The 27,534-nt window shown below is 43.5% G+C and overlaps 1 protein-coding gene across 5 annotated transcripts; it reads left to right on the forward strand.

Moving 5' to 3' along the window:
• Window positions 1-27,104, forward strand: LOC121324006 (la-related protein 1-like). Of its 5 annotated transcripts, none has more exons than XM_041265375.1 (19): window positions 1-747; window positions 11,755-11,816; window positions 12,203-12,268; window positions 13,325-13,481; window positions 13,762-13,896; window positions 14,262-14,417; window positions 14,935-15,097; window positions 16,073-16,217; window positions 17,123-17,294; window positions 17,561-17,730; window positions 19,542-19,937; window positions 21,053-21,176; window positions 21,369-21,574; window positions 21,864-21,976; window positions 22,173-22,324; window positions 23,000-23,144; window positions 23,405-23,514; window positions 23,705-23,832; window positions 24,084-27,104. In XM_041265375.1, exons 1-19 carry the CDS (start codon window positions 339-341, stop codon window positions 24,282-24,284), a joined length of 3,210 nt encoding a protein of 1,069 aa, XP_041121309.1. In that variant the 5' UTR covers window positions 1-338; the 3' UTR covers window positions 24,285-27,104. The 5 variants fall into 5 exon arrangements, with proteins under 5 accessions (XP_041121309.1, XP_041121313.1, XP_041121312.1 ...); XM_041265379.1 differs by having other exon boundaries at window positions 23,705-23,872; window positions 24,084-24,175; XM_041265378.1 differs by having other exon boundaries at window positions 3-747; window positions 19,578-19,937.
• The last annotated feature ends 430 nt before the right edge of the window (window positions 27,105-27,534 follow it).

The following is a 27,534-nucleotide window of genomic DNA, read 5'->3' on the forward strand; positions in this document are numbered from 1 at the left end:
TCACTATTGGAGTTGCGCATACCGTGCCGTCACCGCTCCCCTTTGCGTACGTGCGCGCTCCAGTCGGTCGCGTGGTGTTCTGCCATATTGCTGATAGTAGTCGTGAGATTATATTATTAACAATTTAAAGAGGTACCCCCAGGCTTTTAAAAATCTACATCTAGATATATGTTTTAATTGAAAGCAACCACTCTGCAGCTTAGACTGAAGGATATTTGGTCTAGGGGTGGAGTGGAGAAGAAGAAACAAAGCGATTAGACTGTAATTTCGGAGTGAAGGACTTCGCCCGAGTTAATACAACACAGAAGAATTTTGGGGGTAGAGAGAGAAAAGGGGAAATGGCCACTCAGGTGGAGACTGTCCTTCCCAGCAACAACCCTTTAATGCAACAGGAAGGACACGGGCATACAGGCAACGTAACACACGAGGTGGGCTGTGTGGGCAAGGAGGAGAAGCAGCCGGCCAGAGGCGCGGGGAGCGAAGCGAAGGAGTCTGACCAGCAGGGTGGATATGCGAGTAATAACGAGCCGAGCAAAGGACAGGTGAACGAGGGGAGCGACGATCCAGAGCAGAGAACCGTGGAGCAAGAATCGAGCCGGCTCAAGGAGATGGAGACCCCAGGAGGAGAGGGAGGGGAGAAGGGCAACAAAAAGGAGTTTACCGAGGCCCCCCTTCCCAAGGTGAACCCGTGGACTAAGAAAATGAATTCGGTGACCGTGATCAGTGTGAATGGACAAGCGCATCCTGGTGGGTACTGTCGAGGCTTATCTGCTGTTTGTTTTAAGTATTGTACGTAAACGAGTCTCTCTTGGGAGCTAAAATGGGTCTTGGCACATTTCACAGACGGTGAGCTCATCGAGGGGGTGTTGCTGCAGTTCTTGCATGAGAAACAGTAGTGCACAGTGCCGCTAGACCGGTGCCCTAATATAGAACTGTAGTAGGCCCCAAAACTATTTTAGGATTACTTGCAGGACGTGCTAATAAAGTTTCTAAAATGGAACTAGTATTGAGATATTGTGAATAATCTGTTGTCAGCCTCACGGTTTCTTCAGTGTATTATTAACTGTCCCATTGAGCATCATTTCTTTAAAAACACAACAAGCTGTTTCCAGGCAGGCCTCCCACCCAAGCAGTGTATATATGTTGCTGTGCACTGGAGAGATGGCTGGCACGGGCTGTGTGTGTTTTGTATAAACAACCAGTAGAGCACTTTTAAAAAAAACAGCTGAAGATGAATGAAGGCGTATATATTTCTCTCGAGAAAAGCTTCATGTTAAGAGCAGTTCGAATAAAACGATATCGCTAAATCACGCGAGCTCACAGACTCAGCATTGACGTGCTGTTTTCATCAGCCTTGGCGTGTTGCTCAGTCCTGAGTTGTTGTTTGTTGTGCTGCTTGTGTACGCGTCGTTGTGGATGTTTTCAGAGAGCCTGGTTTTAAGTGTTGCCAAGTTGAATATGTTAAATACGTTCTGTGTGTCATTTAATACGAGGCCTCTGGTTGCATGTCAATGTGGAGAGGATACGTTTCTTTACAAAAAAAAAACTTATTTTAATTGATTAGTTGGTGATAGATTGCCCAATATTTAGTTTCACAGTGGTTTTGTTTAGGGAGGACAAGCACAGCACTGACATCAGCGTTGTAACACGCACTGACGTTTCCGTTTTGCAGCATGTTTGATCTTGTGCATTAAGATCTGTGTTATCAGAAGCACTGAAAAGTGCAGCTGCATTCAGTTACGTACAACTGTCATGGTTCATGTTTGCGATTAGATTTGTGGTGTAATGTCTCGGTTAAAATAGACTGTGGCCTGTTGTGTGGTTTGTAGCAAGCCTGCGTTAGTTGTTGATTTAAAAAAAAATAATAATAATAATTACGGCACTTGTCTTTATTCTGTGTTTGTTTGTGAAAAGTAACAATAAACGGTGTTTAAACACGTTCCACCCTTGAAACACTTCGCCCGGACATTGTGTTGCAGTGCTGTGTTGCAAAGTTCTTTAATTTCCCATGATTCCTTTGCACCAGCACAGGGAGACAACGTGCTTCCAGCCCATTGAAACACGTGATTGCACAGAATCTACTTGTTTTAGCCCCGTGACGATCACAAGATGGCATTTTGTTGTGGGAGCTTGTATAACGACAGGTAACGAAGCCGTGCATGAGCCATCAGTGGAGTTTCATGGCACAATTCGAGTCAAACTGGCTCTAAACAATGCAGTCTCCTCTATAGACGCGAGGCCCCCCTCCCCCACGCCGTGTCATGCTGTTTGTGATTCTGCGTTTCGCGTTTAAGCAAATGGCACATATTTGTATATTTATAAAAAGCCACTCGAATTTTCGCAATTTCCACTTCCTGCCGTCGGTGTTGGCGGACTTTTCATTTATCCTGTCAGTTTTGAAACGATCTAAAACTTACCTGTAAAAAAACAAACAAACAAAAAAAAACTGTTCTGATGTTATTTCTGTAGATAGTATTTGTGCAGTCAAGGCAATTCATGATTTGCGATATGTGTTTTTGCCATTCAGTTAAGATATCATTTATGTAAGGTATAGGAGTTAAAGTTGCATGTGTTATCACCTATAGTAGTGTTTGTACAGCACATTGAATGCCACCTACACGGGATAACTAGACTTCCCGTTACACAGGTAGATGAGAATAGGCAGGTGTTTAAGGTAGTATACCCGTGTGCAGGTGATAGTTTCATCTGCACGAACAGGACAGTCTTGAGCCTAACACTCGGACAGGCAGGTAAAAAATATGGTCCATCACAGCTGTTCAGCACATTGTATGGGTGAGGTGGGGTCTTTGTGACTGTTTTAATCACATGTGAGGAGGGGTCTTTGTAACAGTGTTTTAATCACATGTGAGGAGGGGTCTTTGTAACAGTGTTTTAATCACATGTGAGGAGGGGTCTTTGTGACAGTGTTTTAATCACATGTGAGGAGGGGTCTTTGTGACAGTGTTTTAATCACATGTGAGGAGGGGTCTTTGTAACAGTGTTTCAATCACATGTGAGGAGGGGTCATTGTAACAGTGTTTCAATCACATGTGAGGAGGGGTCTTTGTAACAGTGTTTCAATCACATGTGAGGAGGGGTCTTTGTAACAGTGTTTCAATCACATGTGAGGAGGGCTCTGTGACTCTTTCAATCGCGGGTGAGGAGGGGTCTTTGTGACTGTTTCAATTGCTCAACAGTAGGACTCTTTGCTACAGACCATAACACTGCCTCAGTCAGGTCAGATGAAGGCAGGTGAGGTGAGTTGGAGTCACATTCATAGGACTGCGAGGCAAGGTAGTGCCCATATAGGTGGTTTGTGGAAATCTATTTGGCTTTATATTTGTAAGGAAAACTTATTTTTTGATGAATGATGCCGTGCCTGTGTGTTGACATAGTTAACATGTCCATCCTTTAAGATTGTATTTATGTGTAAGCATTCAGACCATTTTGTGATGCAGAACTCATTGGAGGACATTGACACAGAATAACGAAGTAGTGTGTGTATGTATGTTTATGTAACGTTTGGGTTTTACACTCCATTAAACTGCACGGAACTGCAGGACTGGGACGCAAACCTGTGACCATGCAGTTCAGACAACTAAGAGCAAGCTCTCTAGTTAAGAGGAAAGTACGGGTCTTATGCTCATGGTAGTGTTATAAACCCATCAGCCACTAGGAGGGGGATCATTACATTTACATTTAGCTTACCAATAGTGATGGAATAGAGAAATGAAATGGCTGCTGTCTCCCCAATCACTTTTTGAAACTGATGATTCTGAATGAAACACACCTTTCCAAAGCACCTTGGATAATTGCGTGTTTTATTTATTCATATTTTTAACTATGTAAAAAGGGCAGACTAAATGTTGCATCAAGCGTTCGTACAGTGCTTTTCTCCAGGGATTTGTATCGTCCCCTAATTCTAACTTTTGTATCCCGAGTTCAGAAGTTTGTGTCAAATGAAGTCTGTAAAACGCCTCATCTTCTTGTGACTTTTATCAGCAATGGCTGGAACACCCTGTTAAAATGAACTTGTCCAAGGAAGGCAAGCTGCTACACGCTTTACCTTGTTCTGACATGGGGTTCTGTACATTCATCAGGCTTGATAGCTACTGTAGATGGTGCAGAGACAAAAGCAGCCCAGCCCTTTTTAGAGACCACAAACCCCATATTCACGCAACATCTGAAGCTTACTTTATCCCATGCAAGATAGGCTTCTAGAAAGCATTATAGTTGTGTGGTTCTGACCCAGTGAAAGTTGTTCAGTGTCATGTGACTGTACCATCATGTGTGTTATTTTTAGTGTTTATTGTATTTCTAAGTGGCTTGGATTCCCCGTGTCTAAATTTTAGAGGATCCGTTTCGTCTGTGTTCAGGAGCAGCGCTGTTTGGAAGTTCTCTCTGTCTCTCAAGGATGAGTCACCAAATGTTGCTCTGCTGTAGTGGCAGCTCTGCAGTGCCTGTGGGTGGAATGGGCAATGAGACAGAGGTGTGTTTACAGAACACAGGTTTGACAAGGCAGAAGTGGTGTAACACTGTCACCCACCTCTCTACACCAGCCATGTCTTTCGTGCTTTGGAGATTAACATTTCCTCTGCCTTTCAATCACCTGAGAAATACTGCAGGGCTTCAGTTTCATTTTTGTGTGCTGGGTGGATTTCCCTCCCTGTGCTACAGCCAGTGGAGGGGGATTAAAAAATTTTAGGGGGGGAATGGCAAAAAAAAGGCACGTTTTGCATAAAAAAAAAAACTGTTTTACTACATTGTCATTTACACTGTGTTGGTATAAAATAAGCTGCTTTCAGGAGACCTAACAGCTGTTCATCATTGTGTGACAGAGCACTCTCCATTGCTTTTGTCATTGGCTGACGTGAAGTTTTTGCTGCAGCAGAAGAAAAAGGTGCTTTTCTTTTTAACCAGCTCTCCATTTCTTTACACTCAGCCCTATTTCCGCCTGTTTTTCACGGTTTTCATTTATGTATGTTTAAGTACTGGATAGTTTGTACTGCATGCATGTAACATATCAAATGAAAGGCCACAAAAATGTCCTTTCATATTGTGTAAGTTGAAACAGGATCAGGCATATTATACGTGGTAGAGATGGATGAGCCATGTATGTGTAAAAAAAAAAAAAGAAAAATAAATAAATTTCCAAAAAATCATGTTTGGTCACTGCTGCTTTATGCTCTGTCTTTCAATTTCAGTCTAGCTGCTACAATGACTGAGCAATAGACTCAAAACGAAACCTAAGCTGTGAACTCTTTCACGTGATGAGAGGCTTAACTTCAGGCAGTTTTAGTTCCGGCTAGGAGTACCGCATACACACACTGAGTACGTCCTTGGAAAGCCCTGACTTTTATTTATTTATTTATTTATTTTTTAACCAGAACTGCTCCGAATGCAGCTCAGCGCTTCCATCACTGACACCTACTTCTTTAGAGATTGTTGTAGCGTTTCGGGCATTCTAAATTGGATGAAAAATACAGTAGCTTGGTGTCTTAAAATATCTCTGCAGGATTTTCCTGCACTGAAAGTTGCAGATATGCAGGAGCAATTTGGGAAATGTGCGATCCCACTTTTATGTTGTTCTGTATGTGTGGGACAATACGTTATTTAATGTTTCAGTATTTTTAAATCCAGAAATGGAACTATAAAACAAACGTTTTCACTTTTTGTTTTTGTAGGTGCGCTGGATCTCCTATTTTAATGATAGTCAGTGATGATTTACTAACCCCCTTTACTAGCATAGGAGGCTGTGTGGTCCAGTGGTTAAAGAAAAGGGCTTGTAACCAGGAGGTCCCTGGTTCAAATCCTGTGCCCTGAGCACTTAACCTCCTTGTGCTCTGTCTTTCGGGTAAGACGTTATTATAAGTGACTCTGCAGCTGATGCATAGTTCACACACCCTAGTCTCTAAGTTGGCTAAATAAACAAATAATAATGAAATATCGGCTACTGTTGGATCATTGAAATAAAGGTCTTGTATCTATCCTACCTGAGCTGAGCTGGGTGGGGTGTAGAATTCAAGATACAACAGCCCACCCAGTTAACAGCACAGGGATTTGTAGCTACCTGTGTCTCAGTCCTCTACAGCAGATAGTGCTGATGTCATCTGTAAGTCCTGAGTCCTGTTGAGCTCTGCGGCAGCATGCCTCTGTCTGGAACACACAGGCCCTCTCTGTGTAGAAGTGCAGTGCAGTCACACTCCCTCTATTTTACTCTATTTCCCTCTATTTAACAGTGAAGTAGTGATGGACAGGAAATAGAGGGATTTCAGGACTCCCATTGCATAGCAGAGTGCTCAGTTTCTGTGAGTTTTACTGTGAGTTTATTAGGACACACCTAAGCTTGTTACGCGCTGTGGCTAATCAAGTTTGTAGTAAAATGAAATAAAATTAATGAAGCTAGTTCCCTCTGTTTGTGTTTGCAGTAGGAATTTCCTTATGCAGAAAATGTAATGGGTTACAGTAGGTGGATGAAATAGGTCCTGAAATTGCAGCCCAAGTGTGAGTTTCATGCCCTGGATAACTGGTACAACATCTTGTCTTTTTTCTAGCTGATTTGTGCAGTGCACCTGCAGAGTGGTGGTAGTGGTACTGTATTAACTGCATTAAGTTTGCACGCTCGCTATTTTTGCGGGGGTCTGTGTCTTCAGGTTATGAAGCAGGGTACTATCACAGTACTATCATCTCCTTTCCGCTGTTCTGCAAACGTGGCAAGCGCTATTTATAGCTCTGTAAGACACACATTTCGCAGCCTTCATACACTCAGTGCAGTCTTTGGGAATTTGTGCGGTTCTGTTTTCCTCTCTGGTGTGGTCGCTGCCCCCCCTGCCCATGTCTCTGCTGTACTGTAGCTGCAGCATGTGTGCCGCTCCAGTCCAGTGCACCTGCACACCCTGACAGCTGGATGAAAGCTTGCCCATTCCCATTCACTGAAGTGGGGCACTGTGGGCCATGCTCTGATGTTCCTCCACAGGTGGTAGTTCACACGTTACTGCAGTGGTACTGGACCGCTTGTCCTAAACCAAGGATCATTTACCTGCTGAAGAAACAGCTCTGCAGACCTTTAGGAGCCGCTCTCCCTGCACAGCACACTGCTGCTTCAGGTTACAGTAGCCAGATGAGCCACGTAAGACTAGTCTCCTTATTATAATGTACTCATATCCAGCCGTAACAAGGCGTCTGGTTTCATTGATCTGCTCTTCTTAAGGGGTTAGAGGTCCACTAAGCCTCTTTCATCTTGTGGTTAAATTAGTTTTCAGGTCAAGACGACAGCACGGTGCACTTCTCAGATGTTCGCTGTTTGTCTTGCTAGTGAAGTTACATTCATAAGGGTACAATACCTGTTTGTGTTCTGCCAGGCGAGCACATTCCCAGAAACAAGGTTCTTTAAACTGCAGTGTGTATTCATTGTAATCTAGGAGCAAACAGTAGATTGTGAGTGGGCCAAAAACTGTCCTGCGAGCATTGCACAAGATAACAATGAACAAAAAACAGTACAGACTTGCTTTTTAAGTTACAAAAATGTACATACATACAAAAATAAAGTGCATTCTTACCTCGTCTGATGATCTCTTTCCCAGAGATCCTTTTTATAATCCTTATTGGCACTAATAGCTGCTGCTTCTCCATAAAATCCACCTCATATCCACGTCAGTTTGTCCAAATTTCTCCTGCATATGCTCGGGTAAGGACTATGTGTGTTTCGCTTTGTTTTTTGATCGAAAAAAAAAAAGTATGCAGCTAGTTACCCTCTTTTTTCCCTCTCTTTTTTGCCTTTATGCCTTCCATCTGTTTTAAGTGTGGTTCCCCCTCGTCTAACATAAATGTATGTTTAATGTGCACCGTTCTGATAAATTTCATTCTACACCCTCTACCTCTAAAAGGGCAGGTAACCCCAATGAACAGTAGGATCCTGGGGTTTCTCCTCCCAGGAAAAGAACGAGAAATTCCCGCAGCAGCCGAGAGAGGGTTGTATCGGCGAAACTAGCTACCACCGTTACAGAAGCTCCAGCAGCAAAGGCTCAACCACCCCCTTCACAGCTTCCTAAGCCTAAGGATCTTTTCTTTCTTTGGTTAAAAGAATATGAGCAGTCTAAACAAGCGTAACTTTTACAGCCGGTAACTCGTACAACAATGGATAACGTTGCACCCGGAAGTTCGCAGGAGCGAAACTTTCCAGATGTCCCCACACTAGGAGAGGATGACTTCATCTATTCCGCCCCTGAGGATGACGCTTGTGAGTACACAAGTAGCCTCTCTCCTATATGCACAGATGCAGATGCCGTGCTGGGAAGGATTTCATCCTCTCTCAAAGTAAAAACCTGCTGCTTCTGCACGATACCTGCCTAGAGTAGATAAATTCTCCAGGGTACCAGTGGACCATAAAAATCACCTTTTCAAACAGCCTAGGTTGGATACCATCATGGCTACACCAACTGCAGGTATGTCTTCTAGATCTGTTTGTTTTGGTGGGTCTGAAATTATTATTTTTTTAAGTAAATAAAAATTTATCATTTCTTGAAAGGATTACTCTGCCTCCACATGCAGCATGTGGATCAATAATGATCAGATCCATGCAGCTTTTAGTTCTACAATCACCTACACCTAAATCTAGAGGTTGCCATGCAGTTAGCAGAAGGAGGAAATAACACTGCCAAAATTCAAGAACAACCTGCATGTGATACCATTGATACAAACACCAGAGTCGTGGCTAATGTCATCTCTGCAAGACTGTGCATTTAAATGAGGGCATCTTCTCTACTGGCAGACACAAGAATATCAGAGCTACTGTTTCAGGGTGATCTTTTCTTTGGCACCAACCTTAAGGATTCCTTGTCTGACATGAAAGAGGCTTGGCAGGTGATTGGATTGTGCTCTTCTACAGGGACACCATGCAACAGGGTTTTTTCAACAGGCAGAGGTCATTCAGAAACCAGCCACCTCAACCCAGGTTCAACAGGCAGGGCCGCTTTCAGCGTGGCCAGGATTTCAGACCACGTAGAATGGGGCATGGCTATTATAAAGAGGGAGGTAGACCGTCTACCACCTCTTGACATTTTTCTCAACCTTCCAGCATTATTCAATATCCCGCGGTCGGAAATTTTTCTGCTCTGTTAATTTTGTAATCTACTCCCTTTTTTCCAAGTGGAGTACACAGGCTGGTTTATCAAGTTGGTCCGCAGGTGGAAACAGGAAATCACATGGTGAAGGTATTATAACCACAGACACTGTACACTGATCTCTCTCTGATCTTCATGTGAAGTGATCTGCAGTGCTGGTGCTGTGTGGGGTCTTGTTCATTAATGTTGGGATTATCTCTAGTTTTTGGATTTTTTTTTTTTTCTATTTTTGGTGTGTCTGACCTCCGGATTCCAAGGCCATGAGAAAATCTGCAGGAGAACCTGCTGGATTCATTTTGGTAACTTTTTAACTGAAAGTTTAAAAACCTTTTCTGTGATATTTTAATGTGTTTGTCATAGTGGTTGATAAGAGATGCTTGGTACAAAATTAGTGTCCAGTCTTAAGGTAGATTTGCAGTTATGTTTATTCCTTTGTTTGATGAAGCATATTAACAGTGTGTTGTATTTATTTGGACCTGCTGTAATAGTTTAGAATAATATGATTTAAAATGTTCTATTTCTTCACCTGTTCAAATTCTGTGCTGTAAATACGTTATTTCCTGCTTTCTGTGGTTCCACTGGAATGGACCCAAGACTCCAGTTACACAGCAGCTGGATCCATTCCTGGAATTACTGTGAGTTTAATATGTCACACCTGAGCTTGTTACCTATAGACTGGGGCCAATCAAACTCATCTTAACCCTTTGCAGTCCATTTATTCAGTGCTTGTCAGGCGCTGTTTATTTTACACACGCTGTTTTAAATTTTTTTCAGAGTAAAACAGGTTTAAAAGGCATTGAATCACAAAAGGACACTTGGTACTCTATCTCCAGCCAAGCCCCACCCCATGTTCTTTGTATTTCACATTCCTCTTTATACATGTGCATACAGATAAGTCCTCTCCTGATCACTTGTTTTATCACCAAACTCTTTAATAATGTGATACAAGTCATTATTTTATTATTATAACATCTTAAAAAACTCTGCAAATGTCTGTGATATTCTTTGAGTACTGGATGCAGAAGCAGCTATCTCCTTTGTTTATGTCCATGTTATCTCTGTAGTGCATGAGGCTATGAGATACGCCCTTGTGTGTGGTTTTTTTTCGGCTTCATTCGGCTCCTATCATACTCGGCCATTAAAGTTTTCGGCTTTTTCCGGAGAAAAAAACAACTAGAGACCTTTGTCTTTTTGATGTCAGACAGGGTCCAACATCGGACTGGAAAGGGAAAATTGTAATGTCGGACCTTGTCCAACATAGGTCCGCAAAGGGTTAAAACCCGGAATGAGTAAAATTGCTATGCAGTCTTGGTGCCACCCCTGTTCCAGCTGTAAAATAATAAACCATTTGAGATGCTAACCTCATTTTCAATGTGATCGAGACTCTAACGCTACCCTTCACTTTGACCTGTGATACTGCATGGCTTCAGTATAGCAGAGTTTGATTGTAGAAACATTTAACTTTTGTGGCCCTAGTTTTACGATTTGGCTGCCACCGCAGGCATGGTCAAACTGTCATCTTGGAGAGGGCATGTGTTTCTACTGCACCATTGTGTTCTAATCTAATACAACTCTGTATTAAAGCCATATGCCCTAAAGAGACTGTACAAGGTGCGTTTGTGTATTTTCTCATTTGCTCATTTCCAATGTGCACGCAGGCTCTTTCCACACACTGTTTCAAGCAGCTGTTGTAAGCTATTGGTAAAGGATTTTGTTTGTTGTGAATTTCTGTAGTCTTGCGTGTTGAATTATATTTTAAATATTAGATGTTGTGCGTTTTCAACATGGTCAGTTTATTAAGTGTTTAGTTTTTGTATTTTGTTTGCGCAGCACGTTGTTGGCCAAGCCAGCACTGCGTTTCAGCAGGTTATGCAAATCTAAGATATGTAGCTAAATGTACGTGTCCCTGGGAGTGCTGGCTCGAATTTCTGCTCTGGAATCTGCATCTATTACTAGATTACCAAGATGGACTAAAACAACAGCTTAAACTGAGTACATGAATGTAGTTTTGATGCAGTTTATTTTGAAGATGTCAGTAAAGTCTACAGAATTGCACAGTAATGTGTTGCTGGAGTTCTGTATGCAGTTTTGCCAAGTGCTGTGGTAGAGAAAGTGCCCTGCCCCTGCTATGCAGAGCTAGGAAGTTTGAAGCATTCTCTGGGAACCTGGCAAGCATCGGGCTGGGTAAGCTACAGTAGTAGCTATACCACAGTAAGGGTATAGGAGCCTCAACGCTGCGTGCCTTTTCTAAATGGCACAATACAGCTGGAACATGCAGGTGCTTGTCTGGTTTTCCCTATGGAAATTACTTGGTCAACTAGTTAGAAGCCTCAATGCACTGATGAAACTGGGATTACTGGAAGACAGTCGCGTGTGGATTTTTCAAATTGACCCAGAATGTAACTGTAAATAATGACACATATGAATGTCACACTCCTGCATTATAATGCAATGATCGCATTGGACTGCAAGGTACGGTATACCTGTAGAACTGATTCTCTATATCAACTGTCTGAAATGTCATTTATGAAATTGCTGTATTGAACCTTGCATTCACTTTGCTAGGTTTCATTCTCCTGTAACATGCATAGCATTCAGTCTGATGTGTGTTTTTTTTTTTTGCCATCTGCAGATCCACCAGCTCCAGCCAAGGTGGTGAAGGCTGGTAACCCAAGACCAAGAAAAGGTAGTAAGGTATGTGTCCTCTCTGTCACATCTACCACAATTCTTCCATTGCTAACATTGCATTTCTGCAGGCTCTTAACAAGAGTCCATGAGTGCTCTACCACACCTGCGAGCCAGCACTGCCTCTAACAGTAATGTGGGACAGCCAGCACTGCACTGCCTCTAACAGTAATGTGGGACACCAGGGTTGCTTATTGGTCTTGTCATCTGTATTGCACCCAGAATGAAGATGGATTTGAACAGGAATGGGGGAGCTGGAGCTCTGTTTATTTCTAGAGGGACGTGTGCATCACTTACACCCTCCCTCCCCAAGGCCGCATTCTGACCCAGTCCCGTTTATGTAATGTAATCCAGTATAGGTCATTGAAGGTGGTTTTGAAACTGTTCTCTTGCAGGTCAGTGATTTTGGTGATGCAATGAGCTGGCCGACCCCGGGGGAAATGGTGAATAAGGAAGTGCAGGTAAGAATTTGTTTGTGTAAAACTGGAGTTTCCATCCATCCACCCAGCCACTGCTCCGTTGCTGCTGTTGGGGGGGGGGGGGGGGGTGGATGACGACGACGACACAGGACCCTCTGGTTCACACTAGTGTAATGGGGGGAGATGGACCCTCGACCCACTGGTTCACACTAGTGTAATAAGTGAGCATGTCTTGAACCTGAATGTTTGCGGTCATTTGTGAAGAACTGTATGTAGACCACAATGTGTATAATGCTGGAAGCATGTTTTCCTTTTTTTGTGCAGTGAATTTGTTTTGCACGTTTGCAGGAAGCCAAATGCTTTGTTTTGAAGCAAACCATTGCATTAAATTAGTGTGTGTGTTATTTTTTTTTTTTTAAATCCAACATTCTTTGTGGTTCAAACAGAATGTGCTGTTGCTGGAAGCTCACTAAGAGTTGTCAGAAGTATTTATTAAAGGACAAGTTATAAATAGTACAAGTCCATCCTCCAGAACAGTTAGTGTGACTGTGTGGTGGATTAAGGATGGGCTCAAGTGTAAAACTTTTCATCATAAAACCAGGGTTGGATCAGACTGCTGTGCAGTGGGATTACCCCCCCACCCCCCACCCCCCCGTAAGCTTTTTTTAAAAGCTTTCTGCTCTGAGAATGCAATGTGGAACAGGGCACCTCCAGGAATAACCAGCGCTAGAGTCCTATAGAGGGGGTGTCCTTTTAGGGATTCCCATAACATTGCCGTCTGGAGTGTCTGCTTCTATTTCAGGTCTAACTCTTCCACCGAGAGTCATGAAAGTGCATAGGGAGTTGGGCTGGACAAGCTCATGGGTGGACTGTATTGGGAAGGTTAGGTCCAGGTGGCTTTTAACTTTACCCACTGGAAATATTGAGCACTTTCTCCAATCTGTATTCATTAGAACAGCGAGTGAGTGAAGTGTCCCTGATACAGGATCATAAAGGGCTTGTACGCTTTACTGTCAACATAGCCTAACTGTGTATTAAACACACTGGTGAATGGTGGAGGTAGCCCTGTGTGTTTAATGTGCCTGTGTCTCTCGGCAGGCCCCTGTTGGAAAGGTCCAGCCTCCTAAGAAGACTCTGGTGAAGGAGAAGCGAGACAGCGAGGAAAGCAAGGAGAACCAGAAGACCAGGTCTGACGATTCCGGGGAGGAGAAGAATGGGGACGAGGACTCCCAGAAATACGGGTCCAGGAAGAAAGGTAGACCTAGCGCCGCACGCTTTCGAAAGGGCCGTTGTTTCATATTAAAGTAAATGGATTCAATAAGGTGTTAGTGACATGCTGAGTTAGCGAAACTACCAAAAACAATACATGGAGTATGTTGTCTTATTTGAAACTTGGTTAGAAAGTAGAGTACAAGCAAGGTGCAGAACCCTGTCATAGAGCAGCTTTCTAAGAGGTCAGATCTACCATTAAACCATCGAGGATGGATACCTGGAGTGCCAGTTTCCTGTTTATGCTTTCTGACTCTTTATTACAGGTAACAAGCATAGATGGGTTCCTCTTCCGATAGAAGTGAAATCAGAAGGTCCCAAAGAGAGGTCTGCCTCCAGAAACAACACCCGCCAAAACGAACAATACAGACTCCCCCCAAACAGCAGGAATGATTTGAGGGGTGAGCTCCCTTTTACAGGCTTTCTGGGGGTCTGGGCCTGGTTAATAGTGCTGGGAGCAATTAGGCACACCCCTTCACTGTACTGATATGTTCAAGGCTAAGTGAAGATAATGAAGGTGGAGTTGTGGCTTCGATTTAAATACGCCACCTACTGTTAATCTAGTTAAAGTTAAACAGCATTGCAGATAAGCACCGTTTGGCTGTGTTTTTCATTACTTAATGGAAGGGATGAGATATTTTGTGTGATAGACAAGAAACACATTAGGTAGGTGTATTATGGAGAAATGATCTGTCTTTTTTTGTTTGTTTTTTGTTTATTTTTTTTTAACATATTCAAATGCATTGGTTTCCTCCCTGCCCTGCAGACTGGCACAGTGCCAACAAGTATGAGCGGGACTGGCGGGACGATCACGACGAGGTGTCAAGTGTGAAGAGCGAGGGAGCGCCTTTCCGAGGAGGCTACAGGGGTCGGGGGCGTGGCCGAGGGAGAGGGAGGGGCCGAGGCAGGGGGGGCAGCAGAGGTACGTACCCCCAGGTCAGGTTCAGGGCTATGCAGGGCATGTTATAGGGGAATTCTGATCTCAGCTGGCTGTCAGTGGAGGCTAGGCACTCCTAGTTTTGGTTTTGGCAGGCAGTTTATAGGCTCTATAGAGGTCTTTCCCTGCTAAAACCGTGTCCCATTCACAGCTGGGAAGGAGGAATGTTACTCCCTCGGAGCTGCACAGACTTTGCCTTCTCACGATTTTAACAGGAGGGGTGGAGGCTGTGAACGGAGCACGTGTTTAAACATTGTGTAAATGGGTCATTTTTTAGATTTGAAATAGTCTGGCAAGCTTTCAGTTGCTTGACTTTATTCATAAGCTTCATTGTGTTTTGTATTTAGTTTATAGAGGGTTTATTAATCCTGTGTTATTTAGTACGTTGCAGTTTCGTGTCTTCATTGGTGGGCTAATGCTTTATGACTACGGTGGTTGGTTTCTGATGAAGGCACATGAAGCTGCAAGGTTGGCATTCATTAAGGCCTCTGTCTGTCTGCAGGTCATTTTGACTACCAGTACGGCTACAAGAACTATGATGGTAAAGAAGGAGGTTCCGGCCAGAAGTTCAACAGCACGGTGACCTATTACTACGACAACACCAGCAGCTCGGAGATGTACTCTGTGGACCAGGAGCTGCTCAAGGATTATATCAAGAGACAGATGTAAGGAGGGCAAATAGGCTGAAGTGCTTGAAATATTGCCTTCCAAAAAGCTTTTAAAACCTGGAAATATTTCTGCATTCCATGCTCACACTGTATCCACTTGTTTTAAGTCCTTGTGCAATGTGGTCTGTTGCAAGAGTTGGAAGGTCTTAAATGATTGCTGGATGAGGGTGCCAGAGTGTGGGTTTTGTACTGAATTTCTCCATGCGTGTTCCTCAAATAAATCTACATCATTGTATCTAATACTGGCACGTGCCTGTTAGAGGCAGCTTGACGTGTGTGTTTATTTCTATTGTCAATTCTTTGGGCTTTGTCCCTGGCTTTGCTCTATCGTGTGTGTGTGTGTGATGCACAACATGTTTCTGTGTGTGGGTGTATAGTATTGAGCAGGTACAAGTGAAGTATTTTGAATGTGATCATGATCATTGACACACATGCTGTTTGAAATGCTGCTCTAGAGCAGTGGGTCTCAATCCTGGTCCTGGGGGAACACTGCCCTGCTGGCTTTTGTTCAAACCAAGCACTCATTTACAAAATTGAACCCTTAATTGAACTAATAATTTGCCTAATCTGAGCTAATTATTTTAAACAGGTGGGGATTTCACTTTAGGTATAAAATTGTATAATGAACTTAAATTCTTAAACTTTTTATAAGCTACTCTATAAAGTCAAATTAAGCTAATTATTATTTCAATTATGTAAATGAGTGCTTGGTTGGAACAAAAACCAGCAGGGCTTTGTTCCCCCAGGACCAGGATTGAGAACAACTGCTGTAGAGAATGCTTTCATTAAAATTCAAGGGTGCTGGTGGAATGGTGAGCCTGCTGTATTGATCTGCCAGCACTGTCGAAGATCTCCGATACATGCAGTAGTGTTGCTCCTGTGCCCTTGTTTGACTTCAGTACCATGACTGCAGTGCAGTGTGAAACTACTGTTCTCTTTTAAAAGTAACATCTTTCTGTCTTCACGTGCCAGTGAATACTACTTCAGCCTGGATAACCTAGAGAGGGATTTCTTCCTGCGGAGGAAGATGGATTCAGAAGGTTTCATCCCAATCCCGCTGATCGCTGGTTTCCACAGAATGCAGGCACTGACGACCGATATCAATCTCATAGTACTGGTGAGAGGCTCTCCGGGTTACACTGTGTACGTGACTTGTGTGCTTCAGGCTTTGACGTGTTCAGAAAAACAGCATTAATGCAGACAAATGAAAGCTGGCTTCCCTCAAGTAGGATTACCTTGTGGTTGAGTAGCAGCAGGTTTTTAGCTTGGTTTTGGTGAGCTTTAGCAGCAGCTGCACTGGGACATGGTGTTTGTGGCTGGTCGTGCTGTTGATTGTACCTGTAATGGTTAAGCAAGGTGCTTTGCATTGAGACATTACGATGAAGTGTGGGCACTGCTGTTTTTTATTTTACACAGCCCTGATAAGAAGCTTGTAGTATGTTTCTTGTAGTGAGACATAAAAACTGGCCAGTCTGCAGTGCAGAAAGAGATGGACAAGGCAGTTTATCTTCTGATTCCTATTATTCAGAAAAAAAACTTCAGGTGGTAGATCTTTTAGTTATATGGCATCTAAATTATGGAACAACTTGCCCATCACAATTAGGGAAGCCACTTCAGTCAATGTCTTCAAGTCTAGACTAAAATCCCATTTCTATAGCCTGGCATTTTCATCCAGATGAGCGGATATCCTGTTACCCCCATATTGTTCCCACTGTGTTTTTTTTTATTTAATTATGTTTTTTTTTTTTCTAGACTAAAATCATTTTTATAATGGTTTATTTTGTTTTTATTCTGTTTTTTAAAATGCTCACTTGTTCAGTAATATGTATTGTTTTTGCCTTTGTGAAGCGCGTTGTGGCGACTTGTTGCAAAAGGCGCGGTGTAAAAATAAAATTGAATTGAAAATTGATTCGGGTTCAATAAACGAGACAGGAGGCTGGCGAGCCTATTGTAGCACTGCAATAGCAGTTTGCAGGGGAGCTGCCTTGGGAGTGTATGAAACCCTTCCCTTGTCTTCTCCAGGCCCTGAAGGACAGTAAAGAGGTGGAGATCATTGACCTGAAGATCCGCAGGAGGGAGGACCCAGTGCGGTGGCCTCTGCCTGGCCTCTCTGCCCCTGACAACACCCAGACTGACTTCTCCCAGCTCATCAACTGCCCAGAGTTTGTGCCCAGGCAGGCCGACAATCAGACAGGTGAGCTGCATTTACAGCAAGGAGCAAATCCTGCATAAAAATGTTAAAAATGCATGTCTGGGATGGAAATTGGACTCCTATTCCATGCAGCTTTGGTATTATTTTGAGCCATGATGCTTGCATGCAGTATATAAAGAAGAGTGTCTTTTGATTCTAATACATCACACTGTGCTGTGTGCACAGTAAGGTTTGAAGCTGGTATCTGATTTTAATACATCACACTGTGTTGTATGAACAGTAAGGGTTGACGCTGGTGTCTTTCACAGAGTCTGCTCCAGGCTCTCCCAGATTGTTGACTCCCGTGCAGCCCAAGCATGAAGATGTGAGTAACCTGAAGACCATGCCCAAGGGGCTGTCTGCCAGCCTGCCCGACCTCGACTCTGACACCTGGATTGAAGTGAAGAAGAGGCCCAGGCCTTCACCCTCCAGACCAAAGGTGATGCCTCTTCCATTCCTGAATCAAACTCAATGTACAACAGGGCCGGGAATAAGAGTCCTTCTGGTGCATAGCACTTTCAATACCACAGTGTGGATCACAAACAAGCTCAGGGGTATCTTATTAGACTCCATGAAACCAGGAATGGATCAAAGTGCTATGCAATGTGGTCTTGTTTCCATCCCTGTACAGTATACTGAGGAACAGCGTGTCAGCCTTGATTCCTCTGGCATTTTTTTGCTTAATTGCGTTTTTATTAGATATTATAGGGATATAGGGAATCTTTTCAGGCTTGTCTAAATGTAGTGCAGACAGCCTTGAGGTTACAGACTGTTTTCTGAAAGAAATGAGTGTTACGTTTCATTCTGATCAAAATATTACTTTACACATACTGGTGGTAGTATTAGGTTTATTAATAGTGTGTGTGTGTGTGTGTGTGTGTGTATATATATATATATATATATATATATATATATATATATATATATATATATATATATATATAGTATATATATATATATATATATATAGAATATAAATATAAAGTAAAAATAAAAAATATGGTATGCTTGACCTCTTGCATTTAACATCGTCTGTAGTGACGGTGGGCACAAAGATCACGCTGTTTGAATGCTGGAGAGAGACATTAAGGTGGGAATAGGATTGTGTATCCTGATGTTCATGGAGAATGTGACTGGCTGCCTAGTCCTTGTGCCGTGTGGTTCACTGAATGTGCCATTGCTTGTAAGAAGAGCAACACTGGGCAGTTCTGTAACGGTTCATATGCATTGAGTGCATCGCACACGTACTTTGGGTAGCGTGCTGTATGAATAAGAAACTGAAATGACAATTGTGACGCTCTTTTTATAAGGGGTTTTCTTAGTCTAAGCCCATAGCAGTCTCGTTGCACTGACAGCAGTGCCTGTATTGCGCGTGTCAGGCAGCAGCAGGGACTGATGAATAGGCAGGCTGAAAACGCTATGTAACACAATTTTTGTTCCTGGGTAGTAAGTGTTATTTCCTAATTGCTTATGCCTCAAAAGTACAGAAAATGGCTATTATTCCCCACAAACTTTGCTTTTGTGACCAGGACAGTGATATTTCAAAATATCACTATTTCCAATGGGAAAACGGGCAAATGTGTGTCTCTTCATTCACATAGTCAGAAAAAAACAACATATGAATCCAAATTAACATGTATTTATACTAAAGTAATACAAAAATGACTACAAAAGATTTAGAAGTGAGTAGTTTTTCGAGATTTACGATTATTCTGTATTTATACTTTTGAGGCATAAGCAATTAGGAAGTAACACTTACTACCCAGGAACAAAAAAAAAATAATAATTTGTTACACGGTGAAATCACTGCAGAGGAAGCTCTGCAAACTGAAGTTGTGCATTTGAAGGCCCCTCTTTGAATTGTGTAATGACTGGCCTGTCCATCATTGTCTTCATAATGATCTACATGGCAAGGACCACTTGGTACAGTAGGCGCTTGTGCAGACGACAGGAAGCAGGCAGCTGTGGCGAGACGGAGGTCTGTTCTGTGCTGCAGGAAACTCCCAGGCTGCGGACCTGTGTGGCTGCATTTTTGGTTTAGGGCTGCCCCCTGCTGGCTGTTCTCAGGAACAACAAAATTATTAATGTTTCTTCTCATTTCTGCTGAAGTTTATTCGCCTGGTCTTTTCATATTTAGAATGACGGCTTTCGTTTTCTGGGTCTTGCCTTTGTGTTTGCGCTTTTGTACCCGCTTTTTTGTGTAACTGATTTGTAAAAGTAACAAAATATACCGCATGGTTTCCATTTCAGATGCCAGGAATGATGTTATGTTTCTTTAAACAGAAGCCGGAGGAGAGTGGCGCTCTGGTTCCGGTGCAGCAGCTGGCGGGTGCAGACGAGCCCGAGGAGCTGGACTTCATGTTCGACGAGGAGATGCAGCAGATGGACGGCCGCAGGAACAACTTCACGGACTGGTCCGACGAGGACTCGGACTGCGAGATCGACGACCACGACGTCAACAAGATCCTGATCGTCACGCAGACCCCCCCCTCCCTGCGCAAGCACCCTGGGGGAGACCGCACCGGCAACCACACCTCCCGCTCCAAGCTCTCCACCGAGCTGGTGAAGGTCATCAACGACGGGCTCTACTACTACGAGCAGGACCTCTGGGATGAGTCTTACGAGCCAGAATACGCAACCATCAAGGTGAGCAAGGATGGGAATCAGACTGCTACTGCACAGGCTTCAATACAGCTTCATTACACATAGTGCACAGGCTTCAATACAGCTTCATTACACATAGTGCACAGGCTTCAATACAGCTTCATTACACAGAGTGCACAGGCTTCAATACAGCTTCATTACACAGAGTGCACAGGCTTCAATACAGCTTCATTACACAGAGTGCACAGACTTCAATACAGCTTCATTACACAGAGTGCACAGGCGTCAATACAGCTTCATTACACAGAGTGCACAGGCTTCATTACACAGAGTGCACAGACTTCAATACAGCTTCACTACACAGAGTGCACAGACTTCAATACAGCTTCATTACACAGAGTGCACAGACTTCAATACAGCTTCATTACACACAGGCTTCAATACAGCTTCATTACACAGAGTGCACAGGCTTCAATACAGCTTCATTACACAGAGTGCACAGACTTCAATACAGCTTCATTACACACAGGGTTCAATACAGCTTCATTAAACAGAGTGCACAGGCTTCAATACAGCTTCATTACACAGAGTGCACAGGCTTCAATACAGCTTCATTAGACACAGTGCACAGGATTCAGTACAGCTTCATTTACACACAGGATTCAATTCCAGCTTCGTTAGACAGTGTGTAGGTAACAAGTTCAGGTGTGTCTTAATTAACTCATCATAGTAAAACCAGGAATGGAGCAAACTTCTATGCAATGGGATGTCTTATTTCCATTCTTCTATGCTCTAGTTTTGTGATCCTGTTGTCCTCTTAATGAAGGAAAGGTGAGAGGCTACAGGCTGCTGGTCTAGTAACACACTGGCATGATTTTCAGTGAAACCGCTTCATAACTAATTGCAGGCTTGTCCTTAGTGCCCCATGCCTTATATTCAGGCTTGTTCTTGGGGGTTTATAGGGTTTTTGAGTCTGTAAATGTAGCACCGGCACAGTGTTTACCGAGCTTTCAAACAGAATCCATGGGATTGATCTCGCTGTGTAACGAGTCAGAGACACATTTCTTCTTTTTTGTTTCCTTTTATATTTTATAAAATGTTTTTCACCAGCTGTGAGCTCAGTGATTTAAATTGACTGATGTTGCTTTTCATTGCAGCAAGAAGTGGAGAACTTCAAGAAGGTGCATCTGATCAGCAGGGAGCAGTTTGATTGTCTGACCCCCGAGCCCCCCATGGATCTGAACCAAGAAGTGCCGCCTGGCCCCCCCCCACCTCAGCAGAGTAAGTATGCCTGCCCCTCCCGGCCTGGCCCCCCCCACCTCAGCAGAGTAATGTGCCTCAAGCCAGAGTAAGTGTGCCCCCCCCCCCCCCCCCAGGCTGTAATGATCACAGGAAAGATCCCGGAGCATTGCTGTTTTTTGTTGTGGGTCTTCCTGAGCGGTGGTTTTATAAAGCGTGCTGTTTCTTCTCCAGTCCCTACAGACGCTTTAGCCAATAAACTGTTTGGTGCCCCCGAACCCTCTACAATCGCCCGATCGTTACCGACAACCGTGCCAGAGTCTCCGAACTACCGCAACGCCAGGACGCCGCGCACCCCCCACACCCCCCGGTTAAAGGACCCCACACAGACACCCCGCTTCTACCCTGTGGTGAAGGAAGGCCGGCCTGTTGATGCCAAGGTACCTCCTGGAACGAACTTCTGCACGCAGAGCCTCTGCACGTTGATTGCATTCATTCAGCTCCGCTGAAAACTGCATTGTACTGTCGTCTGCAGAATCGATAACAAAAAGCAAAATGCTTTGAGTTCCAGTCCTTAAATGCTAGGTGATGCAAAACATTTGGCCATAGCTGTATAGAAACAATGCATTAGGCTCCCCTTTCAGAATGTATTGCTAGATAGATATAGATATCTGGATAATACCCATAAACATGTGCTTGTAATATTACCATTTCTCCTTTGCCTTGCAGACCCCACGCAAGAGGAAGACTAGGCACAGCTCCAACCCCCCTATGGAGTGCCATGTGGGCTGGGTGATGGACTCCAGAGAGCACAGGGCAAGGTCCAGGACGGCCTCTGTCAGGTAACAAACTGCTTTAATCGCTCATCTCTGCATGTTCTCCATAGCATTTGCCCCAAGAGACAAATGCAATAAGACGTGACTTGCAGAAACACGGGTTATTGTAACCCAAGGCTTATACAGTAAACCCAATTTGATTTTTATGAAGATATGTAATTGTTTTTTTTTTTTTTTTTTGTTTTTTTTTTTGTTTAATTAGCTCGAACACCAGTCCTTCTGAAGGCACTCCTGCAAACCTGGGCTGCACCCCTCAGTCTCTTCCCAAGTTCCAGCATCCCTCTCATGAGCTGCTCAAGGACAACGGCTTCACACAACACGTGTACCACAAGTACCGCCGGCGCTGTGTCAATGGTGGGTATAGTCCTGTAACCCTAACCCACACCATACTGCAGACACCCCACCGGTCCCACCCAGCACACTGCAGACACTACCCCCGACCTGGCCCACCCAGCACACTGCAGACACTACCCCCCACCTGTCCCACCCAGCACACTGCAGACACTACCCCCCACCTGTCCCACCCAGCCCCTCTACAAAGCAGTGTTCTGTAGAATTATAAAGAAGTCTTATCTGAGTGGGGATTTGTTTTACAGAGCTGTCCGTGTCTCTAGAGATTGTCTTGGATACCAGCTGCTGTTGCTGCTGCAGTTACTTACGCAGTGCTCTGGTGTTGCAATAGGATGTGTGCTGCTGCAAGCCCTTTTATACTTGGCTATGGGATTGCACTGACATTTAGGAAGAAAGCCCCAGTATCTTGTAACCTGGCATAACACTTGGAGTTGGGAAGCACCCTTGATATTCATATCCACCTCTTAAAGTGCGTTTCTTGCAATGATTGGCGTTATGTAGGTCAGTCTATATGTGTTTATTTAGCAGATGCCTTTATCCAAGCGACTTGCAGATACTACATGACCCCTCTCCATTGTTTTTATCCGCTTCTTGAATCTGCTAAGTGACAGTATTGTTGTCCTGTAAATATCACTGCTGCGGTTTGTCTCATTCACTGTTCTTCTGCTCCTCTGCCAGAACGAAAGCGGCTGGGGATTGGCCAGTCCCAGGAGATGAATACGCTCTTCCGTTTCTGGTCCTTCTTCCTGCGGGATCACTTCAACAGGAAGATGTACGAGGAGTTCAGACAGCTGGTGGTGGAGGATGGGAAAGAGGGATACAGGTAAACCTGGAGAGTGCTGGAAACGTCTTGTGCCGATTGCATGCTAACAGATTACTGGAGCGCCCAGGTTACACGTATGCACATTCGCTCTACATGCCATGGACTGAAACAGCCTATTCAGTTGCAAGAATCTACTTTGATATACAATACAGCAAAACAAATGACATATCAAACAACAGGGTTACCTGCTGAGCTTGCCACGGTGCTGCTTGTGGTTGGAAGTTAAACGTGGGTTTTGTTATTTGCTCGTTTGTTTTCAGGTATGGATTGGAGTGCCTTTTCAGGTATTACAGCTACGGACTGGAAAGGAAATTCAGGCCTGACATATTTAAAGATTTTCAAGAGGAAACCATCAAGGATTATGAATCTGGTAAAATATATATATATATATATATTTTTTTTTTACATTTTATTTTTTCTTAGTTTGTTCAAAATGTTGTGCTCAATGTCCTTTATCTTAAATATTTAATATTTATGCTATATAATTTCATTATATTTTATTTATTCCTAAGGCAGTGATTTTTAGTGTGATGGGTTTGTTTTTCTCTCTCTGTTCACAGGACAACTGTATGGACTTGAAAAGTTTTGGGCGTTCCTGAAATACTCGAAAACCAAGACCCTGGAAATTGACCCCAAGCTGCAGGAGTACTTGAGCAAATTCAAGCGCCTCGAGGATTTCCGGGTGGATGTGCGTAGGAACTGAGCGAGTTTGCTCATCCATTCTTCGAGTATGAGATTGCTTTGAATCCCGGTCCATGCAAACGTGTTTCACAGACTAACTGGTTTAGCCTTGATTGTTCCAGGACCACCTTTTAGAAATAAAAGCTGGTATTCCTGCATGTGTTTTGGAGCACAGGGGACCTACAGTGTTTTGCTGCAAGGGGAAATATTTTTAATAATAATCGATTTTTTTTTAAATATTTTTTATTGAATTTGCAGCCTCCAATGAATGAGGATGGAGGTCGTAGGAGACACTCGTCCAGCGGAGAAGGAAGGAGACGCTACCCGTTGGGCCAGCTGGGGTACAGCCAAGTCCAGGCTTCGCAAGGCCCCTCCAGAGATGATGCCAAAAACCTGAACCAGAAACCTGCTGCTGCTTCCCTCGCACCCACCTTGGAGCCTCAATCCCAGGAGAAGTGACCCGCTGGGGAGGGGGGTGGGAGGGGGCTGGCCTTCAATCTCATTTCTTTATAACCCGGGGCAGGGGGGGGGTCCAGGATTTTCACGCAAGCATGAAAAAGACATTTCCCGTTCGTGATCAGACGACTCGATTTGCTCTTCCGGATGTTCTTTCACATTCACCAACGTTTTTGTCTCTGAGAGACTTGAAGTGGAGCACTGAAAGAGAAAGTGTTGCATGCTTGCGATTCAATTATTGTTTGCAAACCCAGCTCTCTCCTCAATCAGGATAGTCCGTAATATAGAGATTTTATTTTGCAGCCTGTTGCAGATTAGCTGACGTGGGCACTTCTTCCCTCTGGACCCCCTTCCCTTCTTCGACTTCCTTTATTACCTGGACCGTCAGCATTTTGGTTTGAGGAGGCTGATTTAGGAGACGGCTGTTTTGAAAAGGAAAGCTTTGTTTGATTTGGTTTTGGGGCTGGCAAAGACTTTATTAATGACATTGAAATCCCTCCCCATCAGCAGGATCTTTTGAAAGTTGCCTTATTTGAACATGTTCTTGTTTTTTTGTGATTCATGTTTCCCCTGCAGCCCTTAATGTTGATTTTGATTTCATTGCAATTTAGTCCCGATTTGAGACCTTCCTGTGCTGGCGCTCATCTTCCAGGTTTCACCTGTTCTGTTACACAACGATGGGCTCTTGAACTGAGTGTTGCGGGGAGCACGGAGGACTCTGAAAAGACTGGAATCACACTCTGAATACTTGAAGAGCGCCTCACAGTACACCTGCAAAGCTGTTGGTGCTTTTGAATTGTATATCTATCTAATGTGCTTCAAACAATATCATGAGAAAAAAGAAAAGGCATAAAAATAAATGCTGCTGCTTCTGCAATGAAAGTGAATGGTTAACAAAACAAGTGCAATGTGTCTTCCATCACACAGGCACATCTTTTGAAATGCATGTCGTCAAAATTGTCATTCTCTTGGTATTGGCTATCTGACAAGTAAATGCTGCCAGTAGACAGACATGCTGCCTTTGGTTTTAGTCCTTTTCCTATTGTGATCAGTGCATGCCTCCCATGGCCCTGGGAAACTGCAGTTTATTCTTATGTTTTCCTGGTACAACACAACCCTAATGTTTATTACATCACTTTGTTATCTCATATTTTAATTCCAATTTATGGAGAACTCGATTCAAGTGCCGTTTGGATTTGTGATTTTTATTTTTTTTTCTTTTAAACAAAGTAATTATTGGACAATCCACTCAAGTCGTAATCAACAGCTGAACAAAAATGCGTTCAATATCGACACTCTGCTTTTAAAGTGCGTTCGATATCGAAGCTCTGCTTTTAAAGTGCGTTCGATATCGAAGCTCTGCTTTTAAAATGCGTTCGATATCGAAACTCTGCTTTTAAATTGGGCTGTATCGAAGCGCTGCTTTTAAAATGCGTTCGATATCGAAGCTCTGCTTTTAGCCCTTTTATTTCTTGTGTTATAGGAAAAAAATATTCAGTATTTGTGTATGTAGTATATCTTTTAAACTTACTTTGTTTTCATCTTCTAAGGTTTTGATTTCACTGCTGTTTATTTCTGCTACTCCATTACATAGAGGAGGGCTATTATTTAAAGTGTGTGGATTTGAACTATTGGCTACCCCCGCCCCCTTTTTTTTTTTAAACTTGGGAACATTTAACAATTTAGAAGCTAAAAGGGAAGGTGAGGTTGGTGTTTAAATAGAATGAGCCCTGTAGATCTGCAGCAAGTACGGACGTCATACACAGGATTGGCAATGCAGGCAGGTATGAGTGAAGGGAGAAGGGGAGGAGAATTCAGATTGCCCAGGTGTGTTCTGAGCCCAGACTGAGCCTTTCCTCAAATCCCTGTGTTCGTGCTTCCATTTCCTCCCTTCAGTTTATGTGCACACTTTACTATGTTGAGAGTGCTGTTAGCAGGAGAGTAATAGCCATGTTTACAAACCCTGTGGAGGTGCGAGTGCAGAGTGATTTAATAAACAGCATTGACTGCAGAGGGCTGAACCCAGACAGCATGGTCTTGTTCACCTCTGCACAACCAGCATGCATCAAGCTGCTGTCCTGGTGGAAGCACGTAAGAGCGCAATGAAATTGTACGTTATTATTATTATTATTATGGGCTGTTTTAGGAAGGGTTCGGTTAAAAGGAGGCTGGTGAGACCCGTAATTGATGAGTCGCTTGGAGCCGATGCTTTGCTCAACACCGCCCATAAAAAAGAGATTTCTGATAATCATCCATACAATTTGAGAGTACGCTCCATGGTGGACGCGCTTTGGGACCTCCGATACACACGAGCTGTGCATGTGTTTAGCAGGAAGATCCTGCGTCATGGATTCTACCCTGCGTAGTGGCTGACTTGCTTTCTTAACGGAAGCTTGGTTCCTCGCAAGTGGATTATTATTATTATTATTACCATTCGCTGACACAGCTGATTCCTAGTTATTTTGTGTCGCTGAAGCTCTTTCAACCCTGACATTAGAAAACCAGGCTGTGATTCATAACCAGGGAACAAAAAACAACGCAATTCCATTAAACCATAAAAAAAAGCTGTGTATCATCCATATAATGTTAATAGTTCATTACCATAACGATATTCTAGACTTGTTGGAGTGAAGTTAAAAAAAAAAAAAACACAAAAAAAAAAAAAAAATGTAAAATACTTGAATGAGATCTTGTATTATAACATTTAATATTCCTAATCTCTGCTTGTAGGCTGATGTGATTTGCTGTTACAGTAGTGTTCTTTGTAGTAATTCTGCTTTTCCTTTAAATAAAACACAAAATGTACAAAAAAACCTAAAACACCATCCTGCTGACTCTTGTGGTTATTTGCAGTTTGATATTGTGCTTCTGGCAGATAGCAAGCCTGTCCCATTTCAGACTGCACTGCTCTTTGCCTGTGTCATATCAGGACATGTATGTGTAAGGGGCTCTTGTCCTGAGCCATGCTGCAGTTGGGAGTTTCTAAGGCAGCTGAAAGCAAGCTGTAGCTGGGCTCCTGTGCAACTCGACCCCTCCTGATGATCCAGTCATTTCAGATCTCTCATGCACGGATGATGCAAAGGGATTGACCTGACCACACTGCGGAGGGGGATCGCTGCTCGTTCACATTTCAGATCTGTTTCCCTGGTGCGGAAAGGAGGATCACCGCTGGAGGAACTGCACAGAGGTGCCACCAAGCTGGTGTGAGGAAGGGGGACACGACTGGTCAGGATGCCCCTATGCTAGCTTGCCA

This window comes from Polyodon spathula, chromosome 12 (assembly GCF_017654505.1).
Source record: "Polyodon spathula isolate WHYD16114869_AA chromosome 12, ASM1765450v1, whole genome shotgun sequence".
NCBI classification, from domain to species: domain Eukaryota; kingdom Metazoa; phylum Chordata; class Actinopteri; order Acipenseriformes; family Polyodontidae; genus Polyodon; species Polyodon spathula.